This window comes from Apteryx rowi, unplaced genomic scaffold (genome assembly GCF_003343035.1).
Source record: "Apteryx rowi isolate R43461 unplaced genomic scaffold, aptRow1 scaffold_17, whole genome shotgun sequence".
NCBI classification, from domain to species: Eukaryota; Metazoa; Chordata; class Aves; order Apterygiformes; family Apterygidae; genus Apteryx; species Apteryx rowi.
The window spans coordinates 3,406,394-3,432,923 of NW_020447974.1; the positions used below are offsets into that span (position 1 = coordinate 3,406,394).

Below are 26,530 nucleotides of genomic sequence, written 5' to 3' on the forward strand. Positions count from 1 at the left end.
CAGGCAGCTCACAACGGCGGCACTCTTCTATGGCCAGGATACATTCCATGACTATTGAAGCACCTATCACCAAGGTAATGCGCGACTGTTGCTAGCCGTTGTCAGCCCTGCTGTGCTGGAACGCTGTTGCATGACTTCCAGTACTGCATCCAGACTTGAAGAGCAAGGCAGTGCTGCGCTTTAGTGCAGCTTCTTCCCCCATTCCACCTGCCCACTGGTGGAACTCCAAAAAAASAGATGCTCTGGGCCCTGTTCTCCCAGGCCTGCTTAGCAGAGTGCCCTCCCTGTGGTCAGCCATTGCACAACCCCTTTTAAGGACCCCTGCCTGTGTGAAAGACAGGATTAGAGCTCTTCTTCTTTACTTACRCATCGCAAGCTGTTTTCTGAAACCATGCAAGGGTATGGCAAAAGTCAGCTCTTTAATAAACTGACAGAGGAATATGGAAGAAGGTTATACTAAATCCATCCGGAGACATTTTGAGGCTGTGCCTCAAACAGAAAAGTAACTAATAGAATTACTGTCTTTAAGGCCATGATCCTGTTCCTAAAGTCAGTAGCAAACATCAGTGCTTTATTAATGTGCCTTTAGAGGTTTCACTTTGATTCTTCCACACATGAGTTAAAGTTGCAGATCTCATTCAGTTGCTATGGGTTTTCCATAATAGCTGATTAAAGTCTCTGTCCTTTCTTAAATCACTTATAATCACTTCTAATTCAAAACGTGTCTGATGTTAACCTAGGTAATAAACATCATCAATGCTGCACAAGAAAGCAGTCCTATTCCGGTTGCAGAAGCTTTAGACCGAGTTTTGGAGATTTTAAGAACCACTGAGTTGTACTCTCCACAACTGGGGACAAAAGATGAGGATCCACATACAAGTGACCTCGTTGGAGGGTTAATGACAGTAAGTACATACTGCCACAAACAGCTATTGATTAATATTCCATTGCCTGATAGTGGTAAGGTTTTCCCAGTTACCTGGTCTGTATCATCTGACATAAGCTTTGCATCTAAAATGCCAAATTTTCATTAAAAACTACATACCTCTTTTTGTTTTGTTTTTTTTCCCTCCGTGCTATTAAAAWGTCTCTGAAAATGGGAGGAATTGGCCAGTCCACTTGCAGCTTTATTTTCACTAGAACGGGGAAGGAAATGCACTTCTTTTTTCAATATGATTCATTTCAGAGTGGTATAGATGGGAGAGGAAGAAAAAAAGACAGCTAGATATTTATATTCATTAATTAGTGTTAGAATGGCATGTGTTGGGGCTTTTCAGTGTATAAAAAGAATGCATTTTCAAAAGAATGCRAAATATACTTTTGTTGTTACTTCTTTGGATGATATTAGTATTTGGAGACTAGAAAGGTCAGAGTCCTTTGAGCTAGGAACATGAATGTCCACATATTAAGACACAATCATGCTCCATAGAACTTATTATTTAAATAAACAAGACAAGAAAAAGACTGAAGAAAGCATGTATTATGTTATTACATTTTTAAAAGAGGAACAGAGACATTGAAAAAAGAAGTGATACATCCAAAGTTGAACAAAGGGCACGTAGCAAAGCAAAGAACTGAACCTAAACCTTCAAAGTCTGGAGTCTGGCTGTTCTGATGATAACTAGATGAACTTGGATGAATGTTACCTGTGCCTTAGGGATATTTGTGCCTATTAGTAGCAGGTTACATCTAAAAGGCTACCTCAGGAAAAAAAAATTGACAATGTGTTGGATGCAAAGGCTCATAAGATGTCTTAGAGATGAGATTTCAGAGATGTCTCTGGGCTAATATCATTTCATGATGATTCCGATACAGCATCCACATTTACCTCTGCTGTGCTTTGGCCACAGAACATTGTTGGCAAGTTAGAAGAATGCATTGAGAATGATATATTTTTTTTAATAACTGTTTTTTTACATCATGGACTAATATTAATGTATAGTAACTAACAGTGTGGACATCAAAAAAGCAAGCAAGATTTGGGCCACAGCTTTTAGAATTATGAATTGAAAGGTAAATATTAAATGTAGCATTCTGTTAGTTTTAATCCTTAGGCTCAGTCTGCGCATCCAGGCGTTGTGCCAGAATTAAGCCTAGGAGGCACCGAGTTGGAGAATACACAAGCATACGTTCTTCTTTGATAGAAGGGAGGCCCCAGAGTAATTTGGTAATTTGTTGCTCTGCAATCCCAGCAACAAATCACAAGCTCCTTGTACTGCTGAGGTGACCTGGTCTGCCAATACAGGGGGGAGGAGAGTACAAGCATGTCTCCATCCATTCCCTGCCACCACCCAGCTACCGTTGTTGATGGGAAGTGAGCAGACATATAGTGCCTGGTTTTTGGCACACACCCAGACCCAGTGTCTGTGTTGACCAAACAAAGGCAGATGTGAGGCTGTAATTCCAGACCTTAATCTGCACCTGAGAAATTCCAGTTTGTACCTATCTGAGTTTATGTTGTATCCCGTATCTTGCAGTTTCTCATCCATTTTGAAGTACAATTAAAACAGGCAAATCTTAATAGAGTGCACACAAATAAAGGTGAGGCAGCTTTGATGACTGTGACAGTTAATCAGGTTTCAGTAAAGTCATAGTGCTACTACTTTCAATCATCTTCTTATAGATCTTTTTTACAATACCCTGCATTTAACTCTCACCTTTTATTGAACAGGATGGTTTACGACGATTATCAGGGAACGAATACATATTGTCAGCAAAACGTAAGTTTTAATTTGGCAGTTACTAAGATGTTAAAAGGTGATAAAAATTTTAAGAAACATGGAAAGTGTGATCAGCTGTTCTTATTTTTTAATAAACATTGTTTATTTTTAAATAAACATTATTTATTTTAAATAAACATTATTTATTTAAGTATTGTTCTACAGCATTACTGCGCTTTACAGAAATAAGAGTTGCCAGGCATGATTACAGAAAAGAAAACATGTACATTTAGTAAAAGTGTACCTCAGGGTTATTAATAGTGATCTGCAAATATATTCCTCAACAGAAACTCATCAGGTTGCTGGCAGTTTGATCTCTCCAATCTCCCTCAATGACATACCCCCACGGATAACACAGGCAATGGAAAATGAAGAACACTGGGATTTTGATATCTTTGAACTTGAGGCTGCCACCCATAAAAGGTCAGTAAACTGGAAGGCCCATGAATTAAAGTTGCTGCAAATTGACTTAAATGTCATCCTGTAATCAGCTCTAATTTCTCTACATCTGTTTTTCAAATTGGAATTACATTTATTTTCAAAGGAAAGTGTCTGAAATTCTCTCAATGTCATATCTTTGTTGTCATTTCTACTTGTGTATGAACCCACTAAATACCTTCTGTTTCATCACACACTATTTTCTGCTGATTTCCAGTAGATGCCAATGAAGACTAAATATCTTTGATATGGTATAATAACAAAGCAACATAATTTTAAAAGCCTTTCTTTTCTGTTCTTGATAATCAAAAACTTATACAAATCAAATTTGTGGCGATCCAAGTTCAAATCATGTCCAACTATGCACAGAGTCAACATGTTGGTATTAATCTGATCAGCTGTGTAGATCACACTTTACTTCTCTCCATATTATAGAGTAATTTTTATTCTTAAATGTTCAAATACAGCTTTTTGGCAGAATTATCATTGCCTTTCTCTGTGATTGGAGGAATATCTTTATTCTAAATCTCAGAAGGCTACATTTTATGTATAAGATTAACTGAAGAATATTTACTGTTTAAAAGTAAAGTGTAACAATTTTCATTGCAGTTTTCAAAATCAGATCAGTAGTTTTGATAGACTATACTTCATTAGTAGCAAATTCTACCACTAAGACTGTAAATTGATCTTTCTCTTTAAATCTTTGGTTTTATTTGCTGGTGCCTATCAAAAATTCTCCTTTGGGTCTAGTTTCTTATTTAATGCTAAAGCTTGTATGAGATTGTAATTTGGAGGCTAGATCCTGCAACGAATGGACTATCTTAATCCCTCATCAAAATCCCAGATCCGTAAGAGCTTGGAAAGATATTCAAAAACTTTGTCTGAGCAAGTTATCATGGCATTTAATTAACACATATTCATTTCTATTTTAGATCTTGGTTTTATGAGCCAAAACATTCAGATTTTTATTCTTCCTTAAGTGATATAATTTTAGATTTTATTGTAAGTGAAGAAATTTACATTCGATCCCTTTATTTTTTCCTTTGCTACATTCCTATTGCTAATGAAGTGCTATAGATACAGTAATTAAAAAAAGTATGATTTGTAACATTTAATACGCACATTGCAATAACTTAAGAATTAATTATCCCAGCCAACATGCATGAGATCACCAGATAGGTTTCTCTGTTCTTATTGATTTGGAGAGACCACAGAGGGACAAAGGAGGTATTTTGTTACCAATCCTCTTATTAAAGATATTATAATTAGGATTGATTCCTGCTGTGTTTAAATAAAGGCAATTCATTTATTAAAGGAATTAAAGTGATCCTCCATGAATCACAACTATGAATATGTTATTAGTATTTATTTCTAGTCCAAGCAGACATATGGTAGCAAAGCCAAGATAATTCGTTAAATCTAAGCTTAGTGCAGGAGATATGACAGTTCCCTGACACAGAAACCTGGAGAGACCTTTGTCTGGTAGTGCTATGTGGTGTTAACACTCTAGCATTCAGAGTCTCCACGGTACTGTGTTATACTGCTAGTACATATGATATAGGATTGTTGAGTATTTTTGCCTAAAGTTGTACATCCAACTCTGTACAACCTCAGGTAGCCCCATGAGGTGTAGCTGGAAATCTGAGTGCTTGACACATCTGGAATCAAGCAGCAAACTGACATGCCTAAATATGGGTTTTCGATCCATTTTTAGGAATCCACATTTGAAAATATTGACCACTATACCTGTTCTTCTTAAGCAAAAATGTATCGGACAAGAAAACAGCAGTGTTAACTGGGTTCAAGCAAAAGCTAGTGGACTTAAAATTGATTTTTTTTTCTTTTGCTTTATTAAATGTGTTGCACATTCACAGCTCTCACATTAGAAATATTCTGTACTGCTGTTCTGATCCTCATTCAACGTCCAGTCATCTGGTTGATGATTAGGGGACTGGAGCATCTGTCATATAAGGAAAGGCTGAGAGAGCTGGGCCTGTTTAGCCTAGAGAAGAGAAGGCTGAGAGGAGATCTTATCAACGTGTACAAGTATCTTAAGGGAGGGTGTCAAGAGGATGGAGCCAGACTCTTTTCAGTGGTGCCCAGCAACAGGATGCGAGGCAACGGGCACAAACTGAAATGCAGGAAGTTCCATCTGAACATGAGGAAAAACTTCTTCACTGTGAGGGTGACAGAGCACTGGAACAGGTTGCCCAGAGAGGTTGTGGAGTCTCTGTTTCTGGAGATATTCAAAACCCGCCTGGACGTGATCCTGTGCAATGTGCTCTAGGTGACCCTGCTTGAGCAGGGTGGTTGGACTAGATGATCTCGAGGTCCTTTCCAACCTCAGCCATTCTGTGATTCTGTGATTCTGTGGTTTTAAGTAGTGCAGTTTGGCCTGCAAGAAGCAATAGTACTGGAATACAGTGTGTTGGCTACCTTTGGAGACACTGGTCTTCTCCTGGGTCAGCCTGAAGGTCCATTTGGCTGCATATAGCCCTTCTATACATGCTATACTCAGGCCTGGTCAGCACTAGTTTTCACTTGCTTCCAAATTACCTCCATTGCACTGCCGATGTGGCAACACCATCAGGGTTAGCAGGAGTGAGAATTTTGATATAAGCAAAATGTGCATCAGCAACCCCTCAGCTCCTGGTGTGCTCCATCTGGTGCAGTTGCAGCACTGAAATGGCAGCAGTAAGGTAGTTGAAGAATGTGTGTATAACTGAAGGTTTTAGGGAGTGACTCTCCTTCTCCCTGCACAGTGAGCATGGAGACAGCTCCCATCCTCTGTTGCAAGCAAAGTCAATGAACAATGGAAGCCGGTAAGTGGGAGAAGGGAAAGAAATGGAGCAGGTCTGCAGTGCAGAAAGAATAGTGATTGCAGCATTATATAGTATAGATATACTCCAGTTAGCTGTAAACAAGCTAGTTTGGGAAACTGTGGCAGCAGCAGGGAGATCACCTCCCTCCACTCACACAGAGTGTTCAGTACATGCTAATTTATCTCATTTTGACTGCAGTCTACATTTACCCAAAGTAGACTCCCCAGATCCCAAAATGCTGCTACATGTAGTATAGCAGCAATATAGAGCCTGTTTAGTATTCCTGGAAGGATCAGGAACTGGCAGATTCTGACTGCTCGCATGTTGTAGTTAGAGTTTTCCACAGATTTGGACTGTAATTCTGTAGCAATTAAATCCCTATACCTAATCTGACATGCTATTAGTTAAAAATGCTGTATAGATTCATACTATTTACAGTATCTAGTATTCTTTCAACCTCATTTGTTTTAAAGTTTGTGTTTATTTTTCTCTGCAGGCCTTTGGTTTATCTGGGTCTCAAAATATTTGCTCGCTTTGGAATCTGTGAATTCCTAAACTGTTCAGAATCAACTCTGAGGTCGTGGTTACAAGTTATTGAAGCTAACTACCATTCCTCCAACTCCTACCATAACTCTACGCATTCTGCTGATGTGCTACATGCCACTGCTTATTTCTTGTCTAAAGAAAGAGTAAAGGTGAGCCTATGTTTATATGAAACAGTGTGGGTGGGAAGTACAGGTGGGATCAAAGAAAGATCTCTTAGAAAAGAAACCAAGGACCAAATGTCTACCTAGTGCCAACCAGTGTGGCAACCGTAAGGTCAAAGAACTACGCTGCTTTACATGACTTCTAGGATTTGTCTTATAGCATATGTGGAATGACAGATACTAGTATTATTGGAATTGAGCTATGGGAGAATGAAATCCTCCTTTTAAAAAAAAACTTTCTGGTATAGTTAAACTTACTGAGATGGGCCAACTAATGACACAATTATTTTTGTAAGGGTCCCCTCAGATACAGATTTAGACTAATAAATGGCCATCTCTTCCACTGTGTGATGGTTGTTTTGCATAATACTCCCAGGACAATGTAGGCCATAAAGTAGGTTTGGTGCTCCCAAAGCTATCACCCAGTGGAGGAGATACCCTGAGGCTTAGAGAGACTGCATTGGAGGAGAGCATTGAAACAGATTAGTTGTTGAGGTTCCGTGTACCATAGTGCTCATTGGTTTATTAGAACCACTGACAACCAGAATAAATCAGAGCAACCTTTGTTCTCATGCACCCAGAGGGCAGACTGGGCTGTGAGAAGGAGAGTAAAAACAGTGACTGCATGTTTCTGTAGTAGAGTGGCAGTACATATTTCTGTACTGCATTCTGGATACAAATTCCTACCCTGAACTGGCCTGTCTAAGGGTAGGGTTAGTGATGGGCACCTGGCTGAGACATTTGTGACTGTAAACAAGCTTCTGACAGCTCATTAAAACTGTAGTAAGTCCCTTAACCTGGAGCTGCAGCTCATTAGTGTGTTCTCCAGTGGCTGACTCACAGATATTATATGCCAAGTGGGAGAGGAACTTCACTGGATATTTTCAATCCTGTATTTGCTAGAGGTTTAGCTGGTCTTCCCAAGAATATCTATGAAAAACAGAGAAGATCTGGAATCATTTCAATGCCACAGAAGCATGACTGCCTCCTCCCTTCCAGAATGTTATTTCCATTCCTCTGTAGGCAAAGGAAAATAAAGTGTTGCAACAGAAGAAGAAGCAATATCAAAGGTCAAGATTCTCTCTTTACCTTCTCAGAGTTGCAGCACAGCTGCTTCTGTTATCCACAGTTCAACTTAACCTAAATACAGGAGGCCAGATTCTGCCACTCAAGTTCACACTGAGGAATTTTCAGTAAACTGAACTCAATTCTTGTCTGGGAAAGTTTCTTGCCCCCAAAGTGAAGCAATGTTCTCAGAATCATTTCCACTCCTGTGCTGTAGGACTTAAGGTGACAAAGTTAAAATCCTTAACCTGAGTTGGAGATAAAGGAAATGTAAATCCCTTCAAAGTTTGCTATGTCAGACTCAGGAAAGGAGCCTGAGATACATTGCTGTGATCCAACAGGTCAGATGATAGTCTCCAGCTTCTGGCCACTTCCCATCTGCACAGGTCTTTCTCAGCCAGACTGTAGACAGCTTGTCCGAGTGGGTTTGCTAACCTGCTAGAAGACAAAGTGCTCAGTATGCCATGATCATACCCAGCCCTGGGCATTTGCTCTTAGTACAGACAAATTGGTTCTTGAAGATAGCCATAAGCCCTTGCTTGACGAGGAGAATACACATAGCTTTAATGCATCCTGTGATGGATAAGGAAGGATGCAAGCAAGGCTTTCTGGTCCTTCCATCTGTTTAAACTGGTAGCATGTGCTGATTGGTTTATATGAGACATTTGTAATGGAGTTTTACATATTACAGCTAATATTCCAAATTTTATTTGTATTTTGACATCACCAGCACTGCAGTGTTAGTCAAACCTTTGAAAGCAATGTGCACAATGGACTGGTCTATTTAACATAAGCAGTATTTACAGGCCTACTTTTACAGATTTATTGTACTCTGGGCATACAGCTGTCAACACAACCATAATTAACTCAGCACAGATTTCTTCAGGAAGATTCATTTTCTGTTGTGTATTCAGGGTGTTGTATAGGAGTGTATAACACTGCATTACTGTGGCAGCTAATTTTTAAGGCCAAATCCTGGAATTTCTATTCAGGTTGATCCCTGAAAAGAGAGGGTGGCAGCAGGCACAGCCTGAGTTCAGGAAGCAGAATGACCTTCAGATCCAAATCACCTCCTGCTTTGGTTGTCTTTCTTGGTTGGCTAGTGTGGGACAGAGCGGTGGGTTGCTGTGCCTGCATCTTGCCTCCTTGGAGTGCTGTGAGTGGAGACAACCACCTCCATGCCCCAGTGAGAATGAGTAGTTCTTCACAGCCAGTACACGAGCAGCTTCTGCAGCTCATGTCAGGTTCAGGCAAAATCTGGCTGTTACTGTTGTTGCAAATGAATTGAATAAGCCAACATACTACCTGAGAAAGGTACAAGAAACACAGATGAGATGGTGCACCCCTCAGATGAGAGCCTGCTCTAAAATGTCTCTCTCTCTCTTAACTTCATGCCACAAAAACAAAATCCCATGAGCAGCAGCTGAAAGAAAGAAGGAAGATGTTAATACACAGCAGACTATTTTCAGACAATGCTAGCTATGAACCTAGGGCAGAAATATTCTTTGCCTTTTCTTGTTCTCCACAAACACTGCTGACAACCCTTAATGAGTAATATCCTAGCTCCATCAAAGTCAACTCACCGCACTAATTTCATGAATTCACCTACCAAGTTTGACCATTCTGAGTGTTACTGTCAAACCGAGCTGGGAATTTGGACCTTAAATTCAGACTAATCAGAATGGAAAATATCTGGCCTGCTTCCAGATCCAAATGGGAACATCTCTGCTCCTGTTTCTCTTTCATTTTGTTATTAAAATTTTGACATAAGTGTTTTGAGTATATGACCCTTCACAAAAAGCCCAGCATAAACACAACATAAAGGCTAGTTTCTGACTATGTACAATAGTTTTCTGAGATGCTTGGTACTTTTTCTCCTTTATGCTTTTAATACAGTATTAAAACTTACAATATAAAAACTTAAAAGACAAATAGTTCTGTATTTCATTATAGGATCAGTATAACTGGATATAAAGCAATGACAAATATTACTAGACATAAACCATGGAGTACAGCATGCTAAGAGAACCAGAATCTGGTACAGAAAGTACAGAACAGTGTCATGTAATTTTTCCGTGGATATAAACCATCAAGAATTCTTCATAGAATTCATACAGCTGTAGCTCCTGGACACTATTATTATAGAACTGGATATATGTGAAATATTCTTTACAAAACACAAACCTAGCCAACACATACATGAAATGTGATTAGAACACGTTAAATTTTCAGAAGAAATGAAGTTGTCTGATGGAAATAGAATAATTTTTAGCAGTATCGGTCCTTCTTCCAAGCCAAATACCCTAATTCTGAGTGAAGGTGGTTTCTGTGTTGCTAGAAAACACAAACTAGTTTGGTGTTTTCTATCTGTTTAATATGATGCACTTTGTCAAAGGTGTGACGAAGGCAAAATTCAGCAGGCACAAAATGGCCAAAAATGTCATGCAATGTTCAGTGAAGCTTATAATGATTTTTCCATTGCTCTGTCTAGAACATCTGACCCTCAATGATCTCCAGAGTTCTGGCTTTTGTCCCTCAGGAACTTGGCTTAACCTTTATGGACAGAGTAGAGTTTCTAATGAGTCTGCCAGGAAAACTAAGCATCCTTCTATTTTCAGCAAACTTTGGATCCAATTGATGAGGTTGCCGCTCTCATTGCTGCCACAGTCCATGATGTGGATCACCCAGGAAGAACAAATTCTTTCCTGTGCAATGCTGGCAGTGAGCTAGCAATACTCTACAATGACACCGCAGTGCTGGAGAGCCATCACGCTGCCCTGGCTTTCCAGCTCACCACCCGGGATGACAAATGCAATATATTTAAAAGCATGGAGAGGTAAGCTCAAAACCTGGGGTACTTTTCTGCCCACTGACATTTCTTCCTTTCTTCTGTGTATCATAAGATAATGCAAACAAGCATCCTGGAAGAGGGCAGTACCTTGTGGACAATTGTATGTAGCCCTTGTGAAAGTTTGCTTCTAAAACAGTACCGTGCCTCTGTATCTGTCCTGCAGAGGCTTAGGAGTCATCCTGTAGCTTAGGTTTCTCCTGTGGATAAAAAGACAGACCTTGCCTAAGGAATTTACAATGTAATTCTCACATTAGCAAGTCTAGGAGAATCATTTTGTATCCCTGGACACAGAGGACAAGCTGTGGCTGAGTGGGTAGGTGTTTGCTGGGTAGAAGAATGGAAAACTCAGGGAGCATCACTAAAAAATTAAATGCCTTGTTGCAATGGATAATGCAAGGACCTGTTGCTCTTCTTCCAGCTCTGGAAAAGCATTTAGGGGGAGGATGTGACCATTGCCTTGGCATTCTCAACACAGCAGAAAAGTATTGCTGAAAACTTGGCTGGAGCATGAGCCACTGCTTAAGTGTCTGTGCTAAAAGCCTTGGGAACATGCCAGTGTGACATGTCCTGGCAGCCCTGCTGCGTAGCTGGTGCCTCTGCTTCTGCCCAGCTCTTGCACTGTTTCTCCTAAAGATCCAGTCACGCCTTTAGCACATATGTCTCTGCACACCAACAGGTACTTTATCCAGGATAGATGCAGCTTCCCCAGCCTTTCTCACTGTTCTTTCTTCCCTCAGCACCTCTCTACAACACAAATGGTCTGTAGTATTTTTGTTAGACTTGTTTAGCAAGCAACCCTTTGTGAACTAGCTGGCATTCTTAATCGTTTCCTTCTTTAAACAGGAATGAGTATCGAACCCTTCGCCAAGCCATTATTGACATGGTCTTAGCAACAGAAATGACAAAGCACTTTGAGCATGTCAACAAGTTTGTCAACAGCATTAATAAACCCTTGGCAGCGCTAGAAGAAAATGGGGTAAGCAACACTGCAAGTCTTCTCTAAAATGACTAGGCAGGGCCTGGGAACCCTTGGCAATAGGAAATTCCTACATAGTATTCTGAGAAAGTTCATCAGAAACATGGAGAAAGAGAGATTAGAAATGTCTTTCACCTCTGGGTTTGAACGCCCTCTGCTTAACATGGTCATCACACATTTTGAAGATGGGTGGGAGTCACTTGGATCCTATTAATATTGCAGTGCTGTGATGTTTTATGAGAACCAGCCATGTATGTGGGACCAAAAGCTTGGCATATGTATTTTCCTGTTAAAAATGCCATGAATCCTGCAATAGCAAAATGATTAGTGATCCAGAGACCTTTTAGTGTTGATGGCTACKTAGTAAGCAACCCCTGTTGCTCCCATGGAGAGGGTACTAGCGGCAAGGCCTAGTGTTCTTGTTGGTCATTTCTGCAAAGGGACCGTGATTTGCCTCAGAACAGAAGTTGAATTACTCCCTCACTCAAAACAGGAGCTGCTGGTAGCGTAGCCTAAGGGCAGGTATATTGACTGCCATATGACACACTCTGTGTAAGTGAGGGACCTCAGCTTTCAGTGCTGCCTGGCACCATTCATAGGTTTTCTGCCTGCTTTCTTTTTTAATCTTTAAAATAGATGTTGGTGGCATTATGTATCATATAGACATAATCAATAGCCATCTGGAACCCCATGGACACAATGAAATTGCCTGTTAGGAACTCATTTGGAAAAACCACACCAGTTTCAATAACAGCTTCAACCAGCAGTTTTGTTGCCAGTAAGAGCAGTGTATAATTTTGTTGGAATGGTTTTTGCAAAGAGAAGATTTTCAGAAATGGTTATAATAAAGTTTGCATTGGTGGCAACGTCCTGTAGGAGCTGTAATGGTTTTCTGTGTTTTCTTACCGTGTTTTTAGAAAGCCACATATTTGAATGTTGGGTGTAAGGGGGGGGGGCAGTCTTTTTGTCATCAGAGGGTGGGAGAGGCACAGATCTCATTCCTCACCCATCAGAAGCAGATTGGAGCTAGATGGAGAATATCTTTGTCCATAGGAGCATATGCTAGAATTAGCTTTGTTCTTGGCACCCAGTGATGCTAATGAGAAGTATGTGAATGTGAAGCCAAAGTCCCAGTAGGATACTGTTTTACTGACTAAACTAGGAGAAAGGCTGTTAAGTCTGCGGCTATGAAGTATTTTTCCCAGACAGCCTCACATCGCAGAACGTGGCTTAAAGTCACAGAGAGACTAATACTAATTTCTGTGGGTGTTGCATTGGACCTTATATAATTATGAAGTTCTCTGCCCAGGACACATCTCCACTTTGTAACAAGTGCCTGTCCACTGCTGCCAGAACCTGGAGGAGACAACTAGTTTCTGTATACATTTGTCCTTAGATGGATGATTTAGTAGTTAAGCCTGAGTTACTACAGGTGGTCTCCTACCTATTGCCAGTAAAGAAAGGTTGGTCAAAAAACATGCTTAAATTGTAAAGTTGTTTCCAAAGCTTAGTAAATGACAGAACTAACACCATCTCTTCAGCCTACAGGCTCCATTTATACACACATATTAGATGCAGTCAGGCCTTAAGTATATCATCAAATTCTGGTTTTCACAGGCACTTCTCTGATTTCAGAGTCTCTTCACTGCCCACTGGCTTGTCCTGCTGTTTCCAGTTCTCCCCTGCCACTCTGCTCCTTGGCTTCCCACTGGCTCCGTCTCTTCCTCCTTTTTCCAGCACTCGCTTCCTCACTCAACAACCCCCTCCTTTTTCAGCCTTCCTCCCCTCTCCCCGTTCTGTTTGCTTGCCAGTCTGCTCTGTCTCCTTCACAGCTCCCAGGCTCTTTGAGCCACTCTACTCCCTCTCTTCTCCTTTTTTGCATTCAAATCAGGCAGCAACCTCCTCTTCCACGCTGCTGTTTTCAGCAGGCTTTGATGGGCTCCCTGTTCTTAGTTACAAAACCTGGACCTGCATAATGCCTGGTCCAGCACAGCCAAGAACTACAGTTACAGGGAGAGTCCTGGTCAATCCCAGGCTCCAGCAATCCCTACTGAGTCTACACAAACCACAAATTTCTTTTTCCAAAGCTTGTAACTCATCCAGCAGATTTGCACAGCGATGGTGATTGCCTTACCCCAAAACTATCCCTCCAACTAAATTCCAGGTCCTCACTCATGAAGGTGTGAAGGTATTAGAAAAGAAAGAAAGGGCAATATTTTTTACTATCAGCATGAACAGCTTATTTCCCCTAACCTTGTATTTAGAAGCCACCAAAATATTTTTAACTGCAATTTTCACGGAAAAAAAATCTTTGCCTGAGGTGGACACCTGGTGGGGAAACTTCAACCAAACAATTTAAATTGGCAGTTATGAACAGYATTAAACAAGATCTTTTAATATGAAGTGTCAGCCTCCAGGCTAGCCTACAAGCATAGCTGTAGATGATTGGACTTTTTCATTTTAGATTTATCTTTTTTCAAAACGTGTATTTGTATTAATTCATAATCATGGAGTGTTTTTGTTTTCCAGGACCAGATTTTGCTTGAGAAAAAAATTAAGAAATAACACAATAATACACTTATTTGAATGCCTGATGGACATTTTTTGTTTCAGGAGATTTTAATGGAAACATAAGGCTGGCAAAATGGATGGAAAATTGTGAGGCTAAACAGTTCTGCTCAATTTCTTGACTGTAATAACAAGAAAACAAGAAGGGGGAGTTAATCTTGGTAGACTTAAGCAACTGAGCTAGCCCGGCAAAGCTAGGCACTCCTCTGTCTGCCTGCAGTGGTCTGTAGGGGAAGGAGCTGTTTGACAGCAGCTCCTTTACTCATTCCAGCACTACCACACCACATCCCTGCTCACCCCGCAGGGTAGTCTGGCACGTAGGCACACTGAAGGACTGATTCTCCAGCCAGAAAAGAAAGGAGCGAAAAGGGACTAGATGGAGGAGGAAAGGAGAATGAGAAATGGGTATGTCTGACAGAAGCAAGGAGGAAATGATGCGTGTTGTGAGGAGAAAGGAGGACTAAGAGGAGCTGCAGAACCTGTGAAGACAGGGGATGCAGCATAGAGTCCCAGAGATGAGGGCAGTGGTCAACTCAAGAGGTTATCTAGTCAAGCCACTAAGGCAGGAGTAATTAGACCTACAGTAGTCTTCAAAAATGGTTAGGAACAATGGTTAGGTTTTTATCCAGATCAGGAAGCAAAATGTTTTCTTTCTTTTAGTTATGAGTTTCCCAGTTCAGCAGATTCCCACTAAATGGCCCATAATGTTTGAGTGGGTAAAAGCAATCATTTACTGTGCTTGTTACTAGCAGAACAACACTGGCAGATCCTCTCTCAAGTCCAGTTGTGTATCTGGTTGTAGCGGCAAAGTGTGTTTCCTGGCCTGTTTTCCAGGCATGGCTGTGACTCAGTGTAATGTTTGCAGGCTGAGCTGCCAACCATGTGTTCCAAATGGGACAGTTCCACTTATTTTTTTTATTTATTATTTTTATACATATTTGTTCAAAGAGCCATGCTGAGAAGCTGCTGTTTGTTTCCTTTCTTCTTTTGTTTCATAAACTGAAAAAAATCCATTCCAGCTCCAGCATCCTTTATCCTCCCATTTCCCTTCATGATGTCACCTAAGCCTCTGACAGGAAGCCAACATCTGACATGCAGAGACACCTCTGCACTCTGAGCAGGATGCTGGGACTAAGCACAGTTAGCACATTTTATTCCCAAGACATCCGTATCCAGCAACCAGAACTGTGCTCTTGGTTTGAACGGATCACGGAAGTAAACATCCTTTCTTGATTCCTGGTGATTTACCTAGGAGGATGTTATCTGCTGTCTTAACTGAGTGATCTCTAATCAGTTTCTTCCGTGCAATTGGAGATGCATGCAACTCACTTTCTTTCCTCTGTATTTTCCCTGCTGTATATCTAAAAATGCGGAGAAGAACTGGTTCTGGAGTCTCATTTTGGTGGAAACTGTAGAGCTGGTGTTTCTGAACCAGAAAACTACCACCTAATAATTTTTAGATTAATAATCAGTTTCTTCCTTGAGAAAGAATTTTCTTCCAAATAATGAAGAGTGTGTCCTAATAAAAGATCAGATTGTTTCTGCTTCTTTGTAGAAGCTGACTAGTATCTACCTCTTCATACAAAGCACAGCGGCAACTGGTGGCATTATTATTATTATTATTATTATTATTATTCCTGTTACTTCTTTGCTGCATCAAATATAAAGCAAGGCCTTGGTAGGTGCTAGAGAACTCTGGTATATTCCTTGCTTCAAAGAGTTGCTAATACAAGTAGAAGATAAGAGACTATGTAGTAAATCTCTGTATGCACCCATCCAGGTAAAGTTTCAAGTAATAATGAGGTCCCTATGGGTGATTTTTTAGGTATTTTAATCATGAATCCCTATCCTTTGGAAACTTCTTTCATCAGAACTCCATAGAAAATAGCCTCTGATCTGGATCARTGGAACCTTTACTTGTATTAACTGTGTACTGGCTCTAAGTACTGTTCACATGCTGGTATGTGCAGCCTGGGAACCAAATATAGGGCATGTGTGGGCTGAAACCTTTTCTAGACTAGCAGAGAAAAGATGAGGCTGTTCTGAAGCATGTTCATAATATATCACTTTAACAGTGATAAACTCTCAGAAAGCAAAATTCCCAGTGAGGTCAGAGACTGAYGGGCTAACATGGCTCCAGGGGAAGGGAAAGGAGGCGCATGCCTGAGAGGCAGTGTGGGATCTGACTCTCCTAATAGCAGTAGTGCTGCCATAATGATTGATGCTTATGCTGATGAGGTTTGTGTGCAGGAGATGACTGTGCATCTTGGGTCAGTCCACTTTTCTTAACAGATATTCCACTCTTAATGTAAAAGCCCATTAATCTTTGGATTTCAGTGGAGAAATACATTTTTTCTGCCTTAACAGTACTCATCACTATGTGTACAGTGATGAATGGATCCTCAACACACTTTTAAGGAGGCGGATAAGGCACAGGGGGATTAAGTGACTTGCCCAAAGATGCCCAAGGGATCTGTCATAAAGACAGTGAATGAATCCAGAAACTAGAGAGTTCAGTGCTAGTTCAGAGCTGTAGCTAACCTTCATATTTCCCTGTAAGTTCAGCTTAAAGTACTTTGTCATAAAGTACTCTGTCATCAGTGGCAGGCCTGGTTCCTCTGCAGAAACATTCCCAAAGCACAAAGCTTTTGAGTAAGTGTGCAGAGACCTTGCTAACGGATTGCTTTTAATTTTCAACTGTTACAGAATAATGGTGATGGAGAGTCAGTCAAAAACGTTCTCACCTCTCCCGAAAACCGTATCCTTATCAAACGCATGTTGATAAAGTGTGCGGACATTTCCAATCCATGCAGACCCTTAGAGCAGTGTATAGAATGGGCTGGACGCATCTCTGAGGAGTACTTTGCACAGGTAAGGCTGCTAAAAAGGGCTGCTTAAATTCCAGGTGAGCATTTCTTTAAAAAGCAAGAGAAGGATGCTTATACTGTCAATCTCTGTCTATGTCTCAGAAGATTTAAGGCTGCATTATGCAATGTGAAAAATACAAAATTTTTTATTTTAATGGTGGGATATTATTCATGCCAATGCAAGACTAGACGCCTTCATGCAAAAGGAAATTGGCAGCTTCTACAGTGCAGTTTTTGAAAAACTTAAGCTTTCATGTTGTTCAGTTTGCTGTTTTAGTTTTCTGAGTTTTGCCTGCAAACGCATTGCTGTCACAAGACGCAGAGGCAGGGAGCCTTCTGCGTGCCCACATGCTGGTTATGCCTCAGGAATGGCATCGTCAGGTTCCAGTGCTAGCGTGGGAACAGCGCTTGCTCCGAGACATGCTGTAAGTCTTGCAGCAAACTGCACTGAAGAAAGGCCTGAGGAAGACGGGGGGAAGGCCAGGGCAGAGTCGTTGTTACAGATGACAGACCAAATACTGAATTTGGGCCTTTGTACCTCAAGGGGGGAAAAGAGGATGAAAAAGATATTTCACCACCTCTAGTGTGTACAGAATGCCACTTCTGTTGGAGATTAAGAATGGCGGAGCATCTTTTAACTCCAAAGCAGTCATAAATTAAATCAGCAACTCGGGAAGTACCTCAGGACCAGCTTTGTGTGTACATGCAGAACATAAATGTGTCACTTTGTTTGGAAACACTGGAAGGCACTGTGCTGTCTGCTGTTTGGCTGAAACCTATACAATCAGGTATTTAGGATTTATTTGCTTGTTCTTCAGATTTATTCTGGTTCCTCTGTTTATTTAGCAATTGCACACTCCAGTCAGTGCCAAGAAATCTGTTGCTAAAAGAAGCTCATTAACAGAATGTGTCTTAGATGAATAATCACAAGACTGTTCTTTTCAGACTGATGAAGAAAAGAGACAAGCTTTACCTGTGGTGATGCCAGTTTTTGACAGAAATACTTGTAGCATCCCCAAATCCCAAATATCATTCATTGATTACTTCATCACCGATATGTTTGATGCCTGGGATGGTAAGCAAAAGTCTGCTGTATTTCCTATCAATAAGTATTTTGCAAGCATTTGAAAGTACTGTGATATAAAATCATTTTCTTATAACTCCTAAAAAATAGGTGAAGAAAAAGGAAAATTTCTACAGTTCAAGAACACCTAATAACTTCATTATAGCTTAGAAGTATTTTGATATTGCTATGAACCATTCTCATGGCTTCTCTTTAATAAATGAGTTTCAGGCAATGTTTTAACTTTTTTTAAGCTGGCTTCTCTCTAAATGGAGAACATTCACTTTGATAACACATTGTGCATAGTTGTTTTGTCCATGTTAACGTGAGTTATTCTGCAAGACAAATTTCTACAGTCTGGAAACTGCTTGGGGGAGCAGCTATTTCCTCCCAAGTGCTGCCTCTGTGGTAAAAGTGGTCAGAAATGTGACTCCCCTGAATGCCAGATCATAAGATGTGACAGAGATTTGGTGAAGTAGAATAATTACAAGCATAATTAGTTACGCCTCTCCTGGAAAACCGGGTCCCTTTGCTAGTGCTTGCAGTACCAGTATTAAATAGACTCAGAGAACTGTTCTCTGTAGCCTGGGAAGATGCATGAGTGATGAGAGCTGTAAAGCCAGAACCGTTCTCAACTATCAGTATGACAGATTTAAGCATTCCTACTTAACACAGTTGCCCAGACATTTCAAGTGATATTTAAGCAGGCAGAATCATGTGACTGTTTCAATTCTGCAAACTAAATACACTTTGCCCTTTCTTTCCTAGCATTTGCAGACCTGCCAAATTTGATGCAGCATCTGGATAATAACTTTAAATACTGGAAAGGACTAGATGAAAGGAAGCTGCGGAGCCTTCGACCACCACCAGAATAGCAATTAGGCCATGGTGTGTAATTTACTAACCCGATGCATATTTATTCAAGCTCACTTTTGTTCATGTGATTTCAGATTTGTTTTGGTCTCTTCAGTATTACAGTAAGGCTAGCCCATGAGCTGGGGGAACTTTCAAATTCGAGAGAACACGAGGTCAGCAGTTGACTCCCTCAAACTACCATGTGTGGACTCCAATGAAATCAGCCTGTCAAGTGGAATTACACTGGATTGCTGCAGTGCTTGTACTGAAGAGGGTCTGTTAGTGAACATATTTTTGCATTATCTTTATACCAGTATGTGAAGCTGGAAGACCTTGAAGAATCCTCATAAAAAGGACAGTCACTAGAAGATTTTGCTTAATCCTCAATTCTGCAAGTGAAAAAGAAATATCTATTAATAGTGACTCACAGCTTTTATGGGAAAGCTACATGCTTTTTATAAGCACTTAAGACAGTAACGTAGAACAATCAGACATTTAAAATGCAAGTCTCCATGAAGGAATTTTTGATCTATGAAAAATAGATGTACTCTATTTTTTCACATCACAGAAGGTGCAATCATTCACTTCTGAGCACTACTGAAAGTGAGTTCTCTTTAAGAAATTTAGTAGCAAATGTAAAAAATAACACAAGATTTTTTGAGGTTGATCGTTAGCATCTATGATTAAAATGATGTTTTATTTATTTTGTTAGATGTTCAATATTTTCTATGAATTTATAAATACTTAAAAGCCAAAGCCAACTTTAGATGCATTACAAATTTACATGATTCATACTCATTAATATACGTTTAATTGATGTACAGACCTTTTATTTTCATAATGCAAATATAAAATACTATACAATGATACATTTTTATTGCACTGTAAGGATAGATGTGTATGTTTAAATATTGTCTGATTTATGTTAATTAAAATAAGTTTTATTGAAAAGGTCTCACTTGAGAATAGTAAAATAAACAAGAAATGTATACTGTCTGAGCACCAGAACTGCAGTAGTTCTCTCACAAACCAGTGATGGTCACCTGATCTTCCCTTGGCTACAAAAGAAAATAATATGTTGGAACTTTTTGTTTTCTCCCGTGAAATTTTATGATTAAATTCCCTGTCAAAGTCTGCCTTATTTTATATAGTATTTCTACAAAGCATTCCACAGCAGATACGAAGAGGTAATACGAAACAGCTAATGAATTTCAACATTTTATAGCCTGTGTATTTTCCTCTGCCATGAAAGAAACAGAACATAAAAACAACAACAAAAACCTTTAACTCCAGAAATTTGTAAAGGCTGTGTACCTTCACAATTTGAATGAAACCTTCATAGCAAGCACCAGAAAATAATAAAATGTATATTTTAAGAAGTGTCAAAGTCCTAGCCATTTCATTTGAAATGTATATTTATTTTGTAGTGAAATGTATATTTATTTTGTAGTTTGCAGACTGTCTAACAGATTCTTGAAATTCTTTTTAAAATAACTAAGACGCTTACTGTCTGGAGAAGGGGCGAGCTGGGGGGCTTGGACTGGCATCAGGGTGATGAAAGGTGGTGTACTGCTAGCAAGTCCCTGAGTTTGAGGCCTGCCCTTTGCAAACCATCGAAAATGTCTTCTGTGCCCTTGGACAAGTCCCGGCACAGCTAGAAGCAGGGCGATGCTGTATTCTGCTGAAGGACTGAAGGGCCTTTTTGGTAGGCAGGAAGGCACTCCAAGAGCTCAGAAGGAATTGCTATGTCAATTCAGAGGCAACTGCCTGAGAAGGGACGTTTTGAACCATTTCTGAAGAAAGAAGCACAAGTGGCTGATGGGGCAGTTCAGGGGCTGCAGCAGCAGGAAACTTAAAGCAGATAAGGAAGGAACGGATGATCTCTCCAGCTGTCACCTGCCTCTGTGTTTCTCCTTCATCTCCAAGCTGATGAGACCCAGGCTACCACCATTTGTAGCTCACCACTGTGCAGGTTTGAGTCATGCCTTTCCCCCTTCTCCCTGCTTGTGTGTTCTCCCTTCCTATCTAGTATCAGGTTTATATGCTGCGAGAGCAGGAAATTCCCTTTAGTTCTTCTGTGCTTGAATACTGCCCAACCCAGTGGGGCTTAGAGCCTGCCTAGGAGCACCCAGGCTCTAGCATTAGCTCAGCAGTAATAGCAGCACAGAGGGAACGGGGTCCTTGTCAAGGGTACAGCAACCTTGTTGATCTTCCAGGAGTTCTACAGTTATTAGTGAAGGAACGGATATATTCCCATTCAAGACTAAAGAACAAAGTATCCTCTTTTCCAAGGAGGGGAAGGATGCAAGGAGAGGGAGAGATGGCTGCCAGATGCTTTGTTTTCCTGGCAATATTACATTGTGTTTCCATATACATGCATCTATTGTAATCAGCTGTAATTTGCCACCTGGTGTTAATCTCTTCCATTGCATGCAGGTGCCTGTGCTTTATTCAGGGAAAAGCTATTCTCTGGCCTCATTAGAGGAAAGCTACATTACACTGTCTCTAATATCTCTACTTGTCTGCTGCAAGGAGGAGAGGAGAGGAAAAGTAACAGCATATGGGTCCAGAGAATGTCTGCAGGAAGGGAGAAAAAATATTTCTTCATAAACGCAGTTAATGCACTTGGTTGTATTAACGAWTGGTAAAAGCAGTTCATTTAATCTGCTATAAAAACCACCCGATGCATCATCATTGAAAAGATGTGATCAATATGATTAATTCCCTGAGATTCATGCTGCATCTTTAATGTCTTTACTTGGAGTGTAGAGCTGTACTAATCAGCCTATTGTATCAGCCAGATTTATGCCTATATTGCTGTACAATAACTTCACTTAACATGAAACGCTAGTTTGCAGCCACTGAATGCAGCCCTGCCCATTTTGTTGTCCCTCCCTCTAAATTTTGCTGTTGCCAGGGACAGATTATGATTAAAGGAAATCTGGACCTACCATGTCTGACCCTCACCCAAGATGTTTTCCCAGCCAGCTTCTCTACAGATCACATTTCTCTTGCTTTTTCAGTCTGGCAACTCTGTACTGTCCAGGGGACTTGCTCTTTCCTCCTACCTAGAGAAATGTCCCTCTCTAGTCTCACAGCCATCTCCACATACTGCACCACACTTCCCACGGCCTTCTTCATTTTGCTCATGTGACGTAGGAAAAATCCCTGAATTAGACTGCACGTTTTGGTGCCTTTTAATGTAGGAGGATGTGTTCAGCAGTCTTTGACTGCTAGAATAATCTCTTGGAACTGTAGATAATTTGAATGATAAAACTATGTCAGGAGCCTAAAGGGTCTCAAAAGCATCAACATTAGGGAGGTGCAAAAGCAGCGTAAAGATGCCTAACCTGTATCTTGGGCTTTGTGCTAAACATAACCAAAGAGCTGAGCTATACGGTTCAACATTGCTATTTCCAATTTCATCCCACACCACCTCCCACCTTTCCTGTGCAGCTTCCTCTCGTGTACATTGTCCCTGGCTGCAGGCAGGCCAAATGCTGCGCAAAAGGGCATCAGCAAAGGGTGGGTTCGCTCCGATTGTTTCTGTCTCTGACAACAGGTTTGTAAAAATAAGGCTAAAAATATCGTCGAGCGAGCTATGAATTGGCAGAGGACTTTAGCATTTTTTTGTTAAATAAAGATCAGGAGATCAAACAGGTTAAAAGATCACAGGGAGTAGCTCCTTTTAAAAATTTTCATTTTTAAAATACATGAGGTAATTCTATCATCTTTTTAGTCCCAGTAACTAGCTCTGGTTTCCTTGTGCGGGATTTCGCTTTCCTACATCTGCAGTTTAACCTACCATAAGACTAGAACTTTTTTTCGAAGACTTAAAAAAATAACTAAGTAAACCCAGACATTTGTCTCATTTCATTCCACTCTACCAAATAAATAACCTCATCTTAGGAGTAAATAGATAGATAACCCCCCTGTCTGATAGCCTGTTGCATTGCCTAAAGACAAACTTTCATTATTAGTAAAAAAAAACAAAACACTTTGGAGAGTTACACCATTTTTTTGTAGTGATGGAGTCACTGTATGACTCTAGAAGGGTGTTTGGAAAAACACTGCGTGTGAAGACTTTTATGGTGAACAAATACATCTTAAGCCTTCTGTGCAGTGGAAGGCTGCGTGAGCTTCATGGTGGGGAGAGACCAGGCTGCTGGCCAAGGAAGTGGAAGGKTTTTTTTTGTTGTGAAACGGTACAAGCTCTGATCTGACATTCATTGCTCCAGGATCTAGATGTCTCTGGATCCCACTGCAAATTCTTCAGCCATTTCAGATCCCCCTTCTTTCTTCTCCAAGACTACACATCAACGTCAAATGCCCTGTGCTCTGAACAAGGGTTTGGTTTAGTTTAGTTTAGTTTAGTTTAGTTTAGTTTAGTATCTTTGCTCTTGTTTTCTGAACTCTCACCCAGTGATGGAACTCTGCTTGGGACAGAAACTCTGGATTTACTGATGTAGTAAAGGTCCTTCACCGCGGAAGGGAGAACATTGAAATAAACTGACAGTATGCTTGAAATTATTCCCAGCTTCAGATGGGCTGGCAGTTTTAAATAGTGTGTATACTTTTCGTTTACTCTTGGTTTAATGCTAATACAAGTGTTAATTCCAATGTAGCCTTGATGACGGAGAGTTCTTTTTGCCTCTGGGGTTTTAATCTTAAAGCTTTGAGTTTTTAAATTGAATAAGGCTCAGCATCCAGCATTAAATGACCCATTCAGAATTATTAGCTCTATTTTCCAGGCTCTATTTTCAATCTGGCAATACTGCTGCTAAACCTGGCTATCATTTTAGTTGCTTCCAGATAAGTCTGGAATTATTATGATCTGGTAGAAGAATGTTGGCTCCTCAGTGAATTGTCCTAGGGGAATATCTTAGACCCTTCAAGAGACAGGTACAAAACGCTGTGTAGTAACGGATTATTCTTAAAACAGAGGAACGAGAGGTGCTGTCCACAGCTAGCTTGTCACAGGTCTGAAGTTGGCTTTCATACTACAGTTTTCCCAATGGCTGAATATAGATTAAAAATCACCTGAAATGGAATGGATACCTAGCTTTTTGCTCCATTGCTTTTCTCTGTAGCTGTCTCTACTTGTCTCAATATAGACATCACTTATAGGACACTTAAGAAAATGTGTCATGAACGTGAAGGAATTCAAGCAATGACAAAGCTGTTCTTTCACAAAAGAGGATAAAGGCTAATAAAATTAAATATCTACTAGTCCCTTGCAGGGTGTCCAGAAACTGCACAGGGAAACTGTAGTCAGTTGTGCCCTTCCATGAGACCAGGAGGGTTTGAGTCATGACTCTGCGTGGAGCACTTTGAAATGAAGTCTCAGAGCTATTCACAAGCTTCAAAACAAATAATCTCTCTGCTGATGCGTGACATCATGCCTCCAAGGTACGGCCGTCCCAGGGGGGCTCGTTAAGTGCTAGCAGGATGGACTGCATTTCAGGCTGACGTGGTGTTTGGATGCAGAAAACAAGCTTTCAAATTACCACCACCTCCCTGTGCAGCCTGTACTGCTGGTTTGGATGAAAGGGAATGTCAAGGTGCTGCAGATATTTTTTTGTTTTATTGAAGCTATGGCTCTGTGGGCAAAGGATTTCTGTACTGAAGTCCACTGAATGCTCTCTCCAGCTGCCTGCTTTGAACGTTACTAGAGCAAAGTGTCTCTCATGCTTTCATTTGTGTTTTCTTGTTTCCCTACACTTTCCAAGCAAACCTCAGTGAATTTAGCTTTGCAAGCCCTGTGTAGCTATGTCTTAGCAGCCTCTTTAATATGTAAGGCAACTGAGTCAGAAAAGGCCAGAAGACCCAAACCCAATGAACAAAATAGGTTTGAGGCTTCCAAAAACCTTTGAGGTCCTGGACCTTAAAGCCCTGCCTATGGCTCAACGGTAAGTCTTTACAGGCCAGAGGAAGAAGTCTGGTCTTCTGATATTCCAGTTTTCCCCTCTGTCTTCTGTCTTCCATTGCTGTCTTCCATTTTTCTTCTGATCCAGTTTGCTAAAAGTACTTCCCTTAACTTCCCCTGGCCTTGGATCTCCCTCAAACACAGAGCCCTAACACCACGTCTAAATCCTGCCATTCAGCCAGACTCTTGCTGCTTACAACGATTAGCACAATACCACTTTCTTTTTCTGATTCAAGTTAAAGAAAGCCTGGAAAAATACCACATAATGGCTGAAAGCCTTTCAATGGTATCCACAGGCAGAAGGAGAGCATAAACGTAGTAACTAAAACAGCTTGTGAGCAGTGCATCACTACTGCTTGCAGCGTGGATGTGTATGCACAGTCTTTTATACTATACTCCCACAGGCAAATTGCAGCTCAGGCGCATTCCCAGGCCTCTCTGCCTTCAGGGTTATATGAGCAAATACAAGCAGCCTGGACACTTGTTGAAATTTGAATCGCTCTTTTCTTGGTTTGCTTGCTCCCCCCCTCGAGTGGCAAGAGTCATTGCTAGAGCTAAGATAATCTTACACAGTTCAGTCCCTGCTAATTAACAGAAGTTACTTCATCCTGTAATCACACACATTTCTCCTGAGGTGGAGAAATAGCATAGCGACACACACAGTTTTAGATAGGAAGTGAGGAAGGTGATTGCCTGCTTTTGAAATTAGAGGAATTCAGCCAGTGTGTAATTATTCAAGTGAAAAGTTGTTCCTGTCTGTCTTTAATATTCCAAAGTGGTATTTGATGTAAATCCTTCACTAGGTTCATTACATCAGCTCTTAGCTGAACCAGAGCACGCTGAGCGCCAAGTTCAGTGTGCGGCACATTTTTTAACCGAGGAGAATGATGTCATCCTAGTGACCCTGCAGCGCTCTGGCTCCTTGGGAGGAGGTATGGGTGGTCCTCAGCCATAAAGATGAACTGGAGCATGCTTGACTGGATTCCCTTGGTATTTGAAGCATGGGATGTGTTAGGAATATTGCTTTGCACCTTCAGTGAGAACTGTCCCTTTTTGCCTAAAAAAAAAAAAAAGTTACTTTGCTGCTAATATTTTTCTTTGCAAGAAATTTTTTTCTTGATAGATTCCCCAAGTGCTTTACAAGCAGACCCATACAGCCCTTTTGCAAGTGGGTAAAAAAAGGCTGCAGAGAAGTACAGTGGCTTGTCTGAGGCCGTCCAGCGGAAACCTTGGCCTAGACCTGGGGCTACCAGATCGCTCTTGAGAGCTCTGGTTTGAGCCATGCTGACTTACAAAGAAAGTGGTAAGAGAAAACTAGAAAGCAGGTGATTTCATAATGATCTGTCACTGCCACTTTACAGAGCTCCTGGTCAGAGCTCCTGAGAAGCAAGAAATCCTTCCTACCATGCCGCTGTCTCCCAGCTTCAGTGAGAGCAAGGGCGTGCTGAACGCCAAGGGAGGGTGCACGCTGAGTCCAGGCCTGTCCCCAGCTGCGGGTGGTGCCAGCTATTTCAGCCGCCGTTTACCGTAAGCAGGACTGCAATGATGCCGTGTGAATGCAAGCATTAGGAAACAGGCAAGATGCCCAGCCTAAGCACACCGAGCCAGTGCCTGGACTGAGAACGGTATGTGTAACATCAGACACCGCTTTGGGGGACAGATATGGAGAAAA

The 26,530-nt window shown here is 40.9% G+C and overlaps 1 protein-coding gene across 2 annotated transcripts in view; it reads left to right on the plus strand.

Moving 5' to 3' along the window:
- Positions 1 to 20,313, plus strand: part of PDE8A (phosphodiesterase 8A) — a 136,252-nt gene extending 115,939 nt beyond the window's left edge. Inside the window, exons 13-23 of one of the 2 annotated variants that reach the window (XM_026060607.1) lie at positions 4 to 74; positions 741 to 905; positions 2,672 to 2,720; positions 3,008 to 3,143; positions 6,477 to 6,675; positions 10,371 to 10,588; positions 11,447 to 11,579; positions 16,854 to 17,018; positions 17,960 to 18,089; positions 18,846 to 18,965; positions 19,048 to 20,313. In XM_026060607.1, coding sequence (XP_025916392.1) covers positions 4 to 74; positions 741 to 905; positions 2,672 to 2,720; positions 3,008 to 3,143; positions 6,477 to 6,675; positions 10,371 to 10,588; positions 11,447 to 11,579; positions 16,854 to 17,018; positions 17,960 to 18,089; positions 18,846 to 18,952 — 1,373 coding nt within the window. In that variant the 3' untranslated portion in view covers positions 18,953 to 18,965; positions 19,048 to 20,313. Of the gene's footprint in view, positions 1 to 3; positions 75 to 740; positions 906 to 2,671; positions 2,721 to 3,007; positions 3,144 to 6,476; positions 6,676 to 10,370; positions 10,589 to 11,446; positions 11,580 to 16,853; positions 17,019 to 17,959; positions 18,090 to 18,845 lie in introns of both variants that reach the window. The other variant, XM_026060606.1, reaches the window with a different exon arrangement.
- The last annotated feature ends 6,217 nt before the right edge of the window (positions 20,314 to 26,530 follow it).